Source organism: Cetorhinus maximus, chromosome 9 (genome assembly GCF_964194155.1).
Source record: "Cetorhinus maximus chromosome 9, sCetMax3.hap1.1, whole genome shotgun sequence".
In the NCBI taxonomy this organism is placed as follows: domain Eukaryota; kingdom Metazoa; phylum Chordata; class Chondrichthyes; order Lamniformes; family Cetorhinidae; genus Cetorhinus; species Cetorhinus maximus.
In genome coordinates, this window is record NC_135887.1 from 65,120,470 (window position 1) to 65,135,764 (window position 15,295).

The 15,295-nt window shown below is 43.3% G+C and overlaps 1 protein-coding gene across 1 annotated transcript in view; it reads right to left on the reverse strand.

Annotated features, from left to right (window-relative positions):
- The window catches only part of LOC144685059 (mucin-6-like), a 264,923-nt gene that overhangs the window by 169,484 nt on the left and 80,144 nt on the right, over positions 1–15,295 (reverse strand). Inside the window, exon 12 of the mRNA XM_078549593.1 lies at positions 9,205–9,369. Coding sequence (XP_078405719.1) covers positions 9,205–9,369 — 165 coding nt within the window. The remainder of the gene's footprint in view (positions 1–9,204; positions 9,370–15,295) is intronic.

Genomic DNA, 15,295 nt, shown 5'->3' on the forward strand with positions numbered 1-15,295 from the left:
GGTTTGAAATGGTAATTAGATAAACATAGGGAAATAAAAGATGAGGTGTAAAGAGGGCAATTTGCATTTTTACATAGACTATTCTAAAGAGCAGGTGAAATATTACACCTAACCAGGTGATGTTCAGCAACGATGTGTTTATTTTTATCAAAGCTTACTAGTGAAGCCAGTATTATGAAAGGATTTTATTGTTAGAAGATTTAAAGTTAAAGAAAACCTAGTGACAATGAAAATTTGCATTCAAAGAGGAAAATGTATATAAAGGAAGAGAAGCCTGTTGATAAAAGGAGGAGGGATTCTAAGACCTAAAGCCTCCAGCCCTCAAGCCTCAAGTCTGTCTGTAAGGTCCCAGTGCTGAACGAAACTCATTTTGAATATGACTGTCCAGGGTGTGCTTTGCCAGGGGTCTGTTTAAATCTGTGTGTTTTACTGTTGCTTTAATGGGGGTCTAACTGAGAGTCAGATTAATTAGGGGATTTTTGTAGTTATTATAGTAGTAATTTTGTAGCCATCTGCAATCTTTCTTCTTTAATAAATGTTTAAGTTAGTTTTATAAAAAAAACCTCTTGGTGGTCTTATTACTACTGGATTCAAAGCCTGCAACTCAAAACATACAAATTGCAAAAATGGGTTATGACAGTTGTTTCAAGTTTCCCTCTGGGATTTGAGCAACTCAGCCTTTACCATCGGCTGTGTCATATTAATAATAATTCAGTTGAATTAGCTAGCACTCAGTTGCAGATGAAGCAGCTTGAAGTTGAAAAGGAAAAAAGAAATGAAGCAACTTGAGATGGAAAAAGAATTGGAAATGAAAAAGCTTCAGTTGGCAAAAGGGAAAGAGAAAGAAAGAGAAAGGGCAAAAGGAATGGAAATGCAAAGCTTGAGCTTGAGTTTCAAAGGGAGAAAGAAATCAGACTGTATAAACAGGCTACAGGAAAGCTTAAGGTACAGAGTGGAAGAGAGTCTAGCAGTTTGGATGAGGAAAAAGTCCCACTCCGAGCTATGATATAACAAAGAATCTCCATCTATTGCCTAAATTCACTGAAAACAGAGTTGAGAGATATGTTATCTCATTTGAAGAGGTAGCTAACCAACTAAAGTGGCCAAAGAACATATGGACTCTCATTTTGCAAAGTGTTTTGCTTGAGAAGGCTATAGATGTGTATTCTAATCTTTCAGAAGAACAATCTTCAGATTATGAGATATTTAAAGCTATAGTACTTAATGCTTACAAGCTTGTCCCTGAAGCATAACAGTTGAAATTTTGGACTTTAAAGAAAAGACTGAATGAGACGTTTGCAGCATTTCTTAGGGAAAAGTGTTGTGGGACCGGTGGTTTCAATCACTGAAGTTAGACCAATATTTTGAGAATGTAAGGGAGCTAATGATACTGGAAGAATTTCAAAATAGCATCGCAATAGCTATTAGCTCACACCTGGAAGACCGTAAGATTTCTACGTTACTAGAAGCAGCAGTTCTGGCAGAAGGATATGATGTATCCCATAGGCAGCTAGGGGGCAGTAGTTCTCCAACTGTAAGCCAGCAGGGAAACTGGAGGAACTAAAAAAAAGTCTAGCTTTATGGAGAAGGCAGAAGAGGTTTCAGTCAAGAAAAATTATAGTACAGAGAGTTTAAGGGGTGAAAATAAACTAGTATGTTTTTATTCTATAGGACAGGGCATCTTAAAGCCCATTGTTGGAAGCTGAAAGATAAAACAGTGGCAATAGTAAGAACGCTTTTGACTCAATCTCAATCTTTACCTACTTTAAACAAAACGCTTAAAACATTATTGGTCCATAATTGGACCTCCACCCCTGCCTCCCCAGCCTCCTGGGGTCTGGCAAGGTTCATAATACCCTTGAGAGTATAAACTGGTTCCGTATCAGAAATTCTTTTTTTTAAAAAACACCTCCCACTGACCTTCTGTTGTTTTACCCATTAACAGTTTACTGTAAACAGTCTGTATCTCATCCTATTGAAATCACCCTTACCTAAATCTAGAATTACAGCAGCTATTTTGCACTTCTCTCTTTCAAACCTTACATTGAACTCAATCATATTATGATCGCTATTAGATAAACATTCATGCACTATTTGGCTGTTACCTGATGCTAACTCATTACTAAATGTAATATGGCATGCCCCTTTGTTGGCACAAGGACATTGCTGCAGAAAACCATCTCAGACACACACAAGTAATTCATTACCATTTAGACATTTGTTCTCTATGGCATTAATATTGTTTATTCCAATCAATAAGAAAATTAAAACACCCCCATTAAAATCACTTTGCCTTTGCTACATGCTAGTATGATTTCTGCTTTTTTTTTTTTACAATTTGCCACCTCACAGCTGTTAACATAGGATCCTTACACATCTCCCATCACAGTCTTAAATCCTCTACTATTTCTCAATTCGACCTATAAAGCCTCCAATATCTGCTTACATCTCGTTATATTCTCTGTTATTTTTAAAGTATTAATTTGTATTAATTAAAATAGTAATTTGTAGACCTATGTGTGTGCTTGGAATCTTTTCTTTTGTTAATAAATGTTTAACTTAGTTTTCTAAAAACCTCTGAAGTCGTGGTAGTCTTCTAAATTCAGGGCACACACCTCAAAATAAACTACAAATTGCAAAACAGTTGTGACCGTGTGATCAAGTTTTCGACATGGATTTGATCCGCCTGGTACACATCATCTACCACGTCGTAACGTATGCCCCTGCCCAAGGTAAGAAGTTCCACTCTATAATGGAGACACATGATAAAATTAAGCCCGTCAATAATTTTAAAAATCATGTAGGATATCACATATTTAGTGGGAGGCCAAAATGGTGATAGAAGGGCAAAAATGTAAAATGAAAGCTAAAATGGGGCAAATTATGTGAAAAGGAACAACAAGGGCTTTTATAAGCAAATGAAATGCACAAAAATAGAGAAGGTGGGATGAATCAGCGGCAAAGTAAGTTCAATTGATAAAAAATGAAGCATGTTGGAGATATTACATTTTTAATTGATTTTTACTAATAATGGTGAAAATGAGAATGCAGGTGTACAAGAGGATGATATTGAAATTTTTGTCCTCTAAGAGACTTCTTAAAACCTACCTCATTATCCAAGCATTTGGTCATCTGTTCTAATATTTCATTTTATTTGGTGTCAAATTTGTCTGATACCACCCTGTGAAGTTCCTTGGGACATTTTACTACATTAAAGGTACTGTATAACTGCAAGTTGTTGTTAAATATCATGTTGTACTTTCAGAAAGATTTCATGGCCACTGAAAATTCAGATGAGATTCAGGTGCTGCAAGAAAACCTTGAGATTTTAAGAGATGAATGAAACTGTTATTAGCATAAGTTTAAGGTTACTACCAAAAGAATGAAGGGAGATGCTATAAGAATGTTTTAATACAGAGAGTGGATTGGTCATGTGATGCCCTACTTGGAACATTGGTGAAAGCAGAAAACATAATGGATTTTCAAGGGCAAGTAGATAAATAATTGTTTTTAAAAAAAGGGGTGTCAGGAATTGAACTTCCTGGATAGATCTTTGAAAGAATCAGCACAGGTGTGCTGGTTAGTCGAATGTTCTCCTCCTGTGCTACAAAATTCTATAATTGATTGATACTTGATCTCCTGTCTTGAACCCCGCGGCACACCCCCACAGAGAGAATGGCAGTTTTATGTTAAACATACATTACCAATGATGCCCCTATTGTACAGAAAAGTTAACCCACATAGGGCCCATGTATGGGGATAAGATAACCCATTCATCTATTACCAGCTGTCCTGTCCCTGATTCATGTACATTTCAAACTATAATTCTTAATAAACTAATTCTTATTAACTAATTCTTAATTCCCTTCAGGATCAGAACCTGCCATCCTGAGTCTGGCCAACAATTAAGCCTATATTTGTTTGTAAGGGGCCAACATATAGGAATATCATGTTTGTTTTCACTTTTGTTAACCTATCAATCACAGATAAATCTTTCATGATAGCATTGATAGGAGTGACTATCACACAGTCCTTGTGAAAACAAAGTTGTATCTTCATAGTGAGAGCACTCTCCTTCACGTAATGTGGCTCTACAACCAAACTAAGTGGGATATATTACGGACAGACTTAGCAGCCCAAAACTGGGCATTCACAAGACACTGATCAGCAGCACAACCTTTAGTGGCACATCCCTCATTCCATGATAATCATCAAATCAAAAATCAACTCTGGTTCAATGGCCAGTTTAGAACCAGTACAAGGCATGCAGAAAGAGATACGAATGTAGACAAGTTATTACACAGAATTACGACTATGTTAAGCACCAAAAGTAAAAGGCTAAGCAGTCTCCACAACTAAGGGATAACAGCACTTCTCTATAAATCTACTGCATTGAGTCAGAAAGGATGATGGACAATCAACAAGTGAACAGTAAGTGTCCATGAACATCCCTAACCTCAACTTTGCAGATTTCACAACATGAGCACAAGAACAATGTTGAAATGTTTGAGAATGTTTTCAACCAAAACAGCCAGGTAGATCATCTACTCAGCATCATGCCGAGGTCCCTCCATCACTGAGGCCAATTAGTTTACTCCGTATGACATTAGGAAATAACAGAGAACAATGGACATAGCAAAATAACAGGGATGTCCTACATAAAAGAAAAGGTTAATTTGCCACCTTAAATTAAAGATTTGCCAACCTCCTCCCAACCAAGAATAAAGTGATGGAAGGAGTGATCAACGGTGCCACCAAATGATGCCTACTCACCAACAATCTCCTCACCATGCTCCATGTGAGTTTTTTCAGAACCATATAGTTTCATACCTTGTCAGAGCCTTGATCCAGACGTGGATATGTAAGGCAAATAACCAAGATGAGGTTGACAATAGCTACCCTTGATTTCAAGGAAATATTTGAATGGGCATGGAACCAATGAGTATGAGTATCAGCGGGGATCAAAAGGAAAATATTCCAGTGGATAGAGTTATACCTGATACACAGAAAGATCGTGATTGTTAGCCCCTCAGATCAATGCTGCCAGAGTTTTTCAGGGCAGTATGTTCATCCTAACCTCTTCTAGTTATTTCATTAACGACCTTCTATCCATTGTAAGATCAGGAATAGGCGACTATTGATTAATTCTGCAACATTCTGCTAGCTCAATTCATAATTCATCCGACAATGGAGTAAACAGCATCAGTCTACACAAGACTGAGGACAACATACAGACTTGGGTTCATGAGTGGCAGGTAATATTTGTGTCACATAAGCGTCAGGCAATGGCCACTTCTACCCTGTGGGGAGGCGATGACGTAGTGGCGATGTCACTGGATGAGCAAACCAGAGGCCAAGGCTAATGTTCTGGGGACATGGGTTCAAATCCTGCCACCACCTTCAAGTTCCCCTCCAAGTCACACACTATCCTGGCTTGGAACTACATTGTCGTTCCTTCACTGGAACTCCCAACCAAATAGCACTGTGGGTAAACCAACACCACATAAGACAGCAGCCATTCAAGAAAACAGCTCACCAATACTTTCACAAAGGCAGTGACACTCACATCCCATGAAAAAAAGGAGTAAAACAAACATGAAAAGTATCAATTCCCCCTAATCTTTAATGTATCATCTCTACATGTGAATTTTGACATCATTTGCATTCTATTATATTCATTTGACATCAATTGCGCTCAAAGAGCAATAAATTAGCATCATTTAACATTGCAAGAAACATAACGGACGTCAATGTCATCAATTGCCCACAAACCACAGCACGTTTAGCAACATCACTTAAGCATTCAGACACCAAAAACGTTCAGAATTTATTTTCTATATTTCAGAATTTCCATAGCTTCAAATATCCTAAAGCTGAGCCAATTTAAGAAAAAAGGCAAACTTGTTTTAATAAGCTAGTTTTATGCTTATCTTCGTAACTTATAGTGCAGCACAACCCTGCCAGACCCCACATCATCTCCCCGCAAAGATTGCAGCAGCTTTTCCTCCTCCACTGCCACTGACCCCTGGAGCAATTTTCTCCTCATCATCCACCCCCTAATCAATTTACTCACTCCACAAGCAATTTTCTTCTGCCCCCTAAACTTCCCATATCCCCTAAATTACTGTAGTTCTCTTCCCCTCTCTTTCCCCTTCCCACTACCCACCCTCCACTTCTCCCTCCCAACCCCCTCTCCCCGCCTCTCTTCCCCCCACCTTCCAACACCCGACTTCCCAGTCTCCAACCCCTCCGCCTCTCCAACATCTCCCCCTCTCCAACCCCCCTCTCCACCACCCTCCCTTCTCCCCCCTCTCCAACCACTCCCTTCTCCATGTCTCCAAACCCCTGCCCACTCTCCCCCCTTCACCCTCTTCCCCTCTGCAAAACCCCTCCCCTTCTCCACCCCTCCCCCCCGTACAGCCCCTCTCCCTCTACATCTCATATGCCCTCTCCTCCGTCCACATCCACCACCCCTCTCCCGACCCTTCCCACTCCAGCCTCCTCCCCCCTTTCTACCTCCTCCTCTCCAGTCCCTCCTCCCTCTCCACTCCCCATCTAACTGCCACCCCCTCCCCTCTCCACCCCCTCACCCCTCCAACCTCTCCCCTCTCCAACGACTCCCTGCCTCTCTAAACCCCTCTCCACCACCCTCCCCTCTCCCCCCCACTACCCCAGTGCAACACCACCCTCTCTCCATCACCTCACCAGCCCTACTCTCCCTCTTCACGCTCCTACCCCATCCACCCCCCCTCCGCACTCCCCCTCTCCACCCTCCTCCTCACCCACCCCCTCAATACATGCCTCCCCAAAACTCCATCCCCCTCCCACCTCTCTGCATCTCTCTCCACTCCCGCTCCACCCCTCTTCCCCTCCATCTCCACCCCCTCACCAATGTCTCCACCCTCTCCACCCCTCACCAATCTCTCCAACCACTCCACCCCTCCCCCTCCCCATCTCCACCCTCTTCCCACTCTCCATCCACCCCACCTCCTTCCCACACCCTTTCCTTACCCTTCCCTCTCTCCACATCCTCCCTCCTTTCCACCCCTTCCACCCCGCTCCTCCTCCCCTCTCCCCATCATCCTCCACCCTCTCCACCTCCCCTCCCTTGGAAGTGATGGTCAGAACGGCCCTGATGCAGTTTTGAGCCGGCTTGGGAGAAGCATTGGCACCGGGAACAAGGTGAGTATTTCCGAGGGACAGGGGATAGATCGATTGAGTCAGCGGCTGCCTTGATCAAGTAGCGGTCCGCCTGGATTCAGTCAAGGTCAACGTGGATCTCCAAGTCCGGCGGGGCCCAAAGCTTCAATTTTGGCTGTGACAGCAGGGCCTGAGGCCTGGAGACTGGAGTGGGAGAGTTGAGCAAGAGTTTGGAGGGAGAGTGGGGTAAGAGTTTGGAAGGAGGGTAGGGTGAGAGTTAGGAGGAAGAGAGGAAGCTAGAAGTTAGGAAGGAGTGGGGGATAAGAGTTTCGACGGGTAAGAGTTTGGAGGGAGAGGGGGCTGTGTCAGAAGGGAGGGGGTAAGAGTTTGGAGGGAGAGGGGTGTAAGAGCTTTGAGGGAGACAGAGGTATAAGAGTCTTGAGGGAGAGAGGGGTCAGAGTTTGGTGGGAGAGGAGGCATAAGAGTTTGGAGATTGGAGGGGGTAAGAATTTGGAGACCCGAGGGGTGGCAGGGAAAGAGTTTGGAGACTGGCGGGGGAAGATATTGTAGGAAGATTTTAGACCCTGAGACTGGGGGTGAGTGGGGGTTAGGGTTTCGACCCTGAGACTGGGTGGAAGGAACAGTTTAGACCCTGAAACTCGGTGGCGAGGGGCGGGGGGGAAGGAGAGACTAAGTTTAGTCCCTGAGACTTGAGGGGTGAGTGGGTGGAAATTATAGGCCCCGAGACTAAATGAATGAGGAACTGATGGAGATCTGGTGGGTGCTCTCAAGCGTGTACTGTATAATGGGAAGAATTTTTTTGGTCTAATTGAGAAAAGTGAATAAATTCATATAGTATTTAAGTAATTAATTTCCTTGTTTTTTTAATGCAGATTGTTAAGCTCACTGGATAGCTTTGAGCGCAAGAAAGCTTTGATTGCACTCAATGCCTTCGAGCATCTTTTGCCATTTGATGTCAAAGATGTCAAAGCGCTGATCTGTGCTCAAATCATTCCAAACTAGAACATTTGATGTCAAATGATCACGGATAGTTTTTGCGTGCAATGAACATAAAAATGTCAAGATTTTGAGGTAGGGATTGCAACATTTCAGAGTCTCCCTTAACAACTAAGAATCTGAATATTATTCAGGACAGAGCTATTTGCTCGATCAGCACCCATACCACTGGATTCAATATCCATCTCTATATCACCAGCACAATGTAACTGCAGTATATACTGCATACAAGATATATTGCAAGAACATGCCAAGCTTATTTCAACAGTATCTCCCACTACTGTGAGCTCCATCACCAAGGAAAACAAGAGTAACAATGGCATGAGAACACCAAGTTCATCTCCAAGTCATTTATCCTCCTGGGCATACTTTGTCATTTCTCCACGGTTGCTAGCCCACTATCCTGGAATTCCCTAACATTGTAGGAGCATCATCTCCATTAGAATAGCAATGGTTTATTGGGAAGGCACATCATCACTTTCTCAGGGCAACCAGGGATAGGCAATTAATGCAGCCTTCCAGTGTTTCCCACATCCCAAAATCAAATAAAAAGGATGAATATATACAGTTGGACAGTGAATGCAACTTCTTGTAAGTAGCCTGTTGAAAAGATCACCAATCTGCATTAAAGTGAAAAAGTTTCCAAAAAGTTTAAATTTATAAAATCCTTGATGCCTGTACCATTAATTATTAGAAGCTTAAAACATTTCCTTTAGTTTTTTATTAAAAAAGAGCAAGGGATTTTTTTAAAAGGTTAATTAAAATAAAAATGGGAGAAGTAATGAGGTTGATAATGTGATATGTTTTTTTTATCACGGATATGTGAGCTGAGTTTAAGTGTTAATAATGTTAGGATCTCTGAGGTTAGACAATTCAGAATGAATTAAATCTCTAAAAAACTTGTAATGATGACAGTGCTCATCACTTGAGCTGCAAAATATGTATTAGTTACAGGTAAAGCACACAATATTAGACAATAGCAGCTAACTCATTACTATAGGGTGTGTGATAGTTTTATTATTTTTCAAGCTGATATTTGCTACTTACTATTTGATTGGCTTAATGAGCATGGGTCACAATCTTTATCTTGAGCATATTGACAATGTTCAATAACTCTCCAGGAATCTACAAAACTACTGGCCGTTCCTTCCTGGATTCCCATACTGCTCCTGAAATCGTTTTGAGAAATTCTATCAAAATTGCCACAGAGTCCTGAAAGAGAATAAAATTCGTAACAGCAAGAGCTAATATAATAAAGAAAGCACAGCTTTTACATTGGTAGGTAAACAAATGAAGGACTTGGCATCCTACCACCTCCTTTTCTTACTTTAAACAACTGCATTTGGTATACTTCAGGATGTTGCTGATTTAACGAATAAGTGATAATGCATCTTCCCCCAGTGGCTTCCAGAGTAAGTGATGTGCTATTAACATGTACAGATCATAAGGTCTCAGATTCTATTCTTGCTGTGTGTTGAATCAATTGATCTAAACCAGGTTAGTTCTTTGGTGTTAGTAGTGTTTCTCATTTCCCCTAAATTAAGGAAGTCATTAATTAACAATCATCTTCTCTTCCCATTTGCTATCTAGAGTGTCCTACTGAAAAATGCATTGTATAACAATTAAATGTTATAACAATTAAATAACCATTTGGTCCAACAGGTTTATGCTCCAACCAAACCACCTTCCAGTTTACTTGATTTGACCCTATTAACATAAAAACCTAAGAATAGGAGCAGTAGACCATTCAGCCCCTTAAGCCTGCTCCACTATTATACAATCATGGATGGTCATTGGCCTTAAGTCCACTTTCCTGCCTGCTCCCCATATCTCTTGATTCCTTGAGAGACTGAAAATCCGTCTGTCTCAACCTTAAATATATTCAACAATGGAGTATCTGGGGTACAGAATTCCAAGGATCCTTGTGGCACTCCACTAGTCACAGACTGCCAATTTGAAAATGTCCCAATTATGCCCACTCTTTGCCTCCTGTCCGTTAACCAATCCTCGATCAGTGCTCATATATAACCCCCAACTAAATGAGACCTTATCTTGCCTATTAACCTTTTGCATGGCACTTTTTCGAAAGCCTTTTGAAAATGCAGGTATACTGCATCTAATGGTTTTCCTTTATTTGTCCTTACTAGTTACATCCTCAAAAAACTCTAATAAATTTGTCAAACAGGATTTCCCTTCAGTAAATCTATGTTGACTTGTCTTATCTTTTCTAAGTGCATTGTTAAGACCTCTGTAATAACAGATTCCAGCACTTTTCCAATGACTGATGCTAGGCTAACTGACCTGTGGTTCCCTGTTTTGTCTCTTCCTCTTTTCTTGAAAAGTGGTGCTACATTTGCTAGCTTCCAATTGGGACTGTTCTTGATTCTAAGAAATTTTGGGAAATCATAACTACTGCATCCACTATCTCTGCAGTTTTCTTTTTTAGGGCCCTAGGGTGTAGGCCATTGGGTCCCAGGCTTTTGTTAGATTTTAGTCCCTTAAGTTATTGATGACTTTAGACTTCTGCACAAGTCAGTTTCTCCCAAACATGGGTACATTAGTAGGCATTCCCCTTTGACTTGGAGAATGAGCAGGAGCCATGCAGAGAAAGACAAGCTGCTGGAAAAGGGGGGAGGAGGAGGAGGAGGAGGAGGAGGAAGAGGGGAAGAATGGCTCTCATCAGGAAGCCATATCCACCTAAAGTGTCAGGGAGCAATTCTCTTACCTAAGCCTCAGCAAGGAACAAAATGTCAGATGCCTGTGCTTCATTCACTCACTAAAATCTACGACATACTGTGGCCAAAATGCAACCTCAGGAGTGGCCTAGGACCACATTACCAGTTGCTGTGAAGGTGACCGTAGTGACAAATCTTTGTGTGTCTAGCTACTTTCAGGTGGAAGCTGAAGATATTTGCAACATCCCAGTTTTCTATTCACTGTTGTGTAAGAGAAGTCACTGAGGCTCTCTATTTATTGAGAGTTGAATAGATTTCATCCTCACTTGCCAAAGAGCAGCAGGCAAAGTGAACACATGGCTTTACTAGAAATGTAGGCTTCCCAATGGTGCAGGGTACCAAATATAGTATACAAATCACTTTGTGTACACCATGTGTCATCTCTGCCCGACTCCGGAACTGAAAGGAATTGCATTACCTCAATGTCCAGCTGGTATGTACACAGCAAACCATGCAAGTCAATGCCCACTATCCAGTAACCGCAACCACAATTGTCGCACATCAACAGCCCCACACCTACCTTCCCTCTGTCACTGATCATCACATGCCCACTTGGCCATAATGCTGAAATAAAAGCTACTGTAAAATAAACATTTCAGATCAAATTTATAGGTGAACTCATGCAATATTGCACACAAAAGTCAATAATCACACATGTGCATTCCCTTAGTGCCTGTCTTCCATATGCTTTTGCTTGTCCAACTGCTCTTATGCAGTGCTACCACAGTGGCTGCAGCATGGTTGGTGGAAGGCTGATGACCTTCAAGAAGGAGATTGCAGATAAACTTGGAGGATTACCTTGAGCAGCTCTGGCTTCAGGAGGCCTGGCTTCGGACTGCATCACCTTGGCATGGGTGGCAGCAGTCTAAGCTAGCTGGTTGACAGGCAACAGCAAGTGCACTAGCCAAGTGGCAGTTGTGGGAGGATGTACGTGGTCATCTAAGAGAGGACAGCAGGTTTTTGCTCGTCACCGCCACTGCCATTCTCCTGGTTGGCACCTCAGCAATCCCTCTGGAAGCCTCTTTGAACGCCGCAGTCCAGAACCATGATAGCAGCAGTCTGAGCTTCCGCTGCGTCACTCAGACATTGCATGGCTGTTGGTTTTGCTGCAAAGAAAGCTGAAAAATCAGCTTTCAAAGGCTGCATCATGACTGATTCCATAAGTGTATTGATGGAGGGGGTACCCGTAGGTGGAAACAGTCTGGACTGCCAGGCTGATAAGCAACAACAAGGGCACGGGCAGAGTGGTAGGGTGAGAGGATCAAGGCTGTCTTCCTGAAAGAGAACAGCAGGTTTGTGCTCCATGAAACCACTACCACATCTCCAGGATAACACCTAGTAATCTGTTGGAAGACAGTTACTTAATGGACTGCTGCGACATTCTGCAAGCCCCTTTGCATGCTGTAATCCAAAGCTGTGATAGCAGCAGTCTGAGCTGGCATGGTAGCAAGCTGGCCTTGCATGACACCAGTCTGAGCTTCCACTGCAACACTCAAACTGCTCCTTATGCTGCAACAGAATCTGTACAATCAGGTATTAGACACATCATGGTGCGTCCACAAGTATGCAAATGGAGTTGGCTATCACTTCTATTCTGGAAAGGATGGGCAAAACATTGTTCAAAGTTAATGCTGGAATCCTCCGTGCTCCTTCACATTGACCAGAGGCTTTCTGGTAGGGTTCACAAAGAATCGAGCATTTTCTTGTATGCAGCCGCATTGAAGTGCTCATCTGAGCCCTGTGCATCAGAACTGGTATAACCTTACGCTCTCTGTCCAGCTGGCAACTGGGCTATCCTTGCCCCTACCCTGGTTGCAGGCCACTCATGTTCAGTGGCTGGAATTTTACTGTATCTGGGGGCAGGATGGTGGTGGGGAGGGTTGGGGGCTGTAAAGTTGGGTGCCATGCGATTGGAGCTATTCCCGGCGTCTACCTGGCCATAGGCCAATTGAGGCCTTTAAATGGCCAATTAATTACCACTTAAGGGCCTCCTCCTACTGCCACTGGAATTTTACTGATGGCAGGGGAGGTCAGTGCTAAGTGTCTAGCCTGCCAGCTAAAATATGACGGGCTGGTTCTAGGCTGCCTTTTCAGGATCCCTGTGCCAATCAAAGGTATTCTCCTCACTCCTTGTTTCCCTCCCACCCTACCCTATCCACCCAACCCCAAATGCAAGGTCCTATCAGCCTAGCACTGGGGAGGCCCCAGTAAGTCCTACCTTTATCCGGGCTCCATCGCAGCATGCTTCTGTCGGGGACTTGCTGCAGTCCCAGCAGTGGCCACTGCTCCGGTGACATTGCTGAGAGCTGCCACTGGCAGCTCTTGAGATTGGACTTCCTCCCTGCCTCAAGTCAATTCTCTCTCTCTCTCTCTCTCTTTGGTAGTCCTCGAAATGGGAACGCTTGCCACAAAGCACATCCAAGAACATTCACATGGAGTCTTTTAGTGTGGAGGGGCTGTTGCGCTGCAGCTACCACATGGTACTGACTGACCAGGAGACTCTCCCGCTCTTATGCTGTAGGCATTTTGGATGGATTTTCAGGTTGCAATCAACCTGTTTGGCCTTGGTAAGTCCCAGAGCAGGACATGAACCTGAAGGTGTTGGCAGCTTAGTAGTTGGCTTGGAGACACTTGGTTCTGCAGGTTGGCTGAAGCTGTCCTATTTGCTTTTTGAATGTGGCTTTGCTGACATGCCCCCAGCAACAGAGAGAGAGGAGCCTTCTACCTGCAAGCTATAGGGGTGCCTAGTTGATCTTCTTGTACTGTCACTAGCACACAAGAACATGAGCACACACCAATCGGACCTGCAGCTAGCTTTCTAACCCAGTTCCTTGTCTATTCCTGGAAGGGAAAAAAGCAAACATGTCTTTCGCCCAGAGTCCATTTTCTTTCAACTCAGATCATTTCCACATTCTGGCAGTTTAAGGGCTCATCTGAAATTCCACATTCTGAGATATAACTCAACAGGAGATGGTTTTGAATGTCATCTGAGATGTGGCAGTCTCCATTGTCTCCACAACCACAGGAGATTAAAGTTCAGTCTTTTGCATTTCATCTCTTCCTTTCAAGTGTCTGTCTGAAGTAACCTTTTTAGGCGCAATATTCCATGTTCTCTCGGGACTAGTCGATCAAGCATAATCCACATGGGGATTTTCCAGAAAGTGGATACTTTATATTCTCAGGCATCTTTTGCTCAGTGTCTTTGCTTGTACGTCCTTTTAAAAAACACATATCTTCCTAAAACGTCCAATATGCCTGTAAGGAATTTCTGTTTGCTTGCCTATTATCCTTTTTCTATGAGCCACACCATCAAAGTCCTCATCTGAGTCCTCTGCAACAGAACTCCTGTGTGAACTTCCCACTGGGGGGCTGACAACTGTGTTGCCTCTGTCTCCTGTCTGGCTGCAGGCCACTCTTGTACAATGAGTTGTTGGACAGGATTTCTTTGGGTTGGCACTGCCTCAGACAACAGGCCAAATAGCCGGAGGTAACACCACCTTCACTGTTTCGGGGTGCCCCAACTGGATTCCATGGCAATCAGGCAGCTGATTCACTAGCATCTGGGCTCCTGTCCCGCTCAGGGTTGCTGGTGCCAGTCAGGCAGGAGCATAGTAGGCTGGTTGATGAGGGCAGGGAGGGTGTTGCCATTACGGCAGTCATTTTTGCCCCTCCATAGTCCACAGGGTGCTCTATTAGGCCCCTACCCAGAGCCCATGGGGAGGCTTCCATGGTTTACCAGGTGGACCCCCCACATGCAGGAGGGACTACCCACCATTAATAAAAGGCCAGCGGTGGGGGGGCCACAGGCCCTTAATTGGCGACTAAGAGGCACAAATGGCCTCTGAGTGGGAGGGCACCATCCACATATATAAAAGCAAAATACTGCAGATGCTGGAAATCTGAATACAAAGGCGTCATCCATGTTCTCTGCCACTGGTGGAATGTCATGGCAGCATAAAGCAACAGGCACATAACCCCTCATTTTCCCACTCGATTTTTCAGCTCCCTATCCTGCCTCCTAATCCATTCCTGTGGTTCTAGAAACTGAGCTGATGGCTATGAGTGTGAGATTGAGTTACAGTGTTTATATACAAACATAGGAATTAGGAGGAGGAGTAGGCCATTTGGCCCTTCGAGCCTGCTCCATCATTCAATAAGATCATGGCTGATGTGACTGTGGCCTCAACTCCACTTATTTAAGTTTAAAACATTAGTCTTAGATCCATACCTCTCTCCCTCAAACTGAATGTGAAATTCAATCATATTATTATCACTGCTACTTAGGGGTGCCTTCACCATGAGTTCATTAATTAATCCTGTCTCAATGCACATTACTAGATCTAGTGTAGCCTGTTCTCTGGTTGGTGCTAGAATGTGCTGCTCTATGAAGCTGTCCTGAAGAC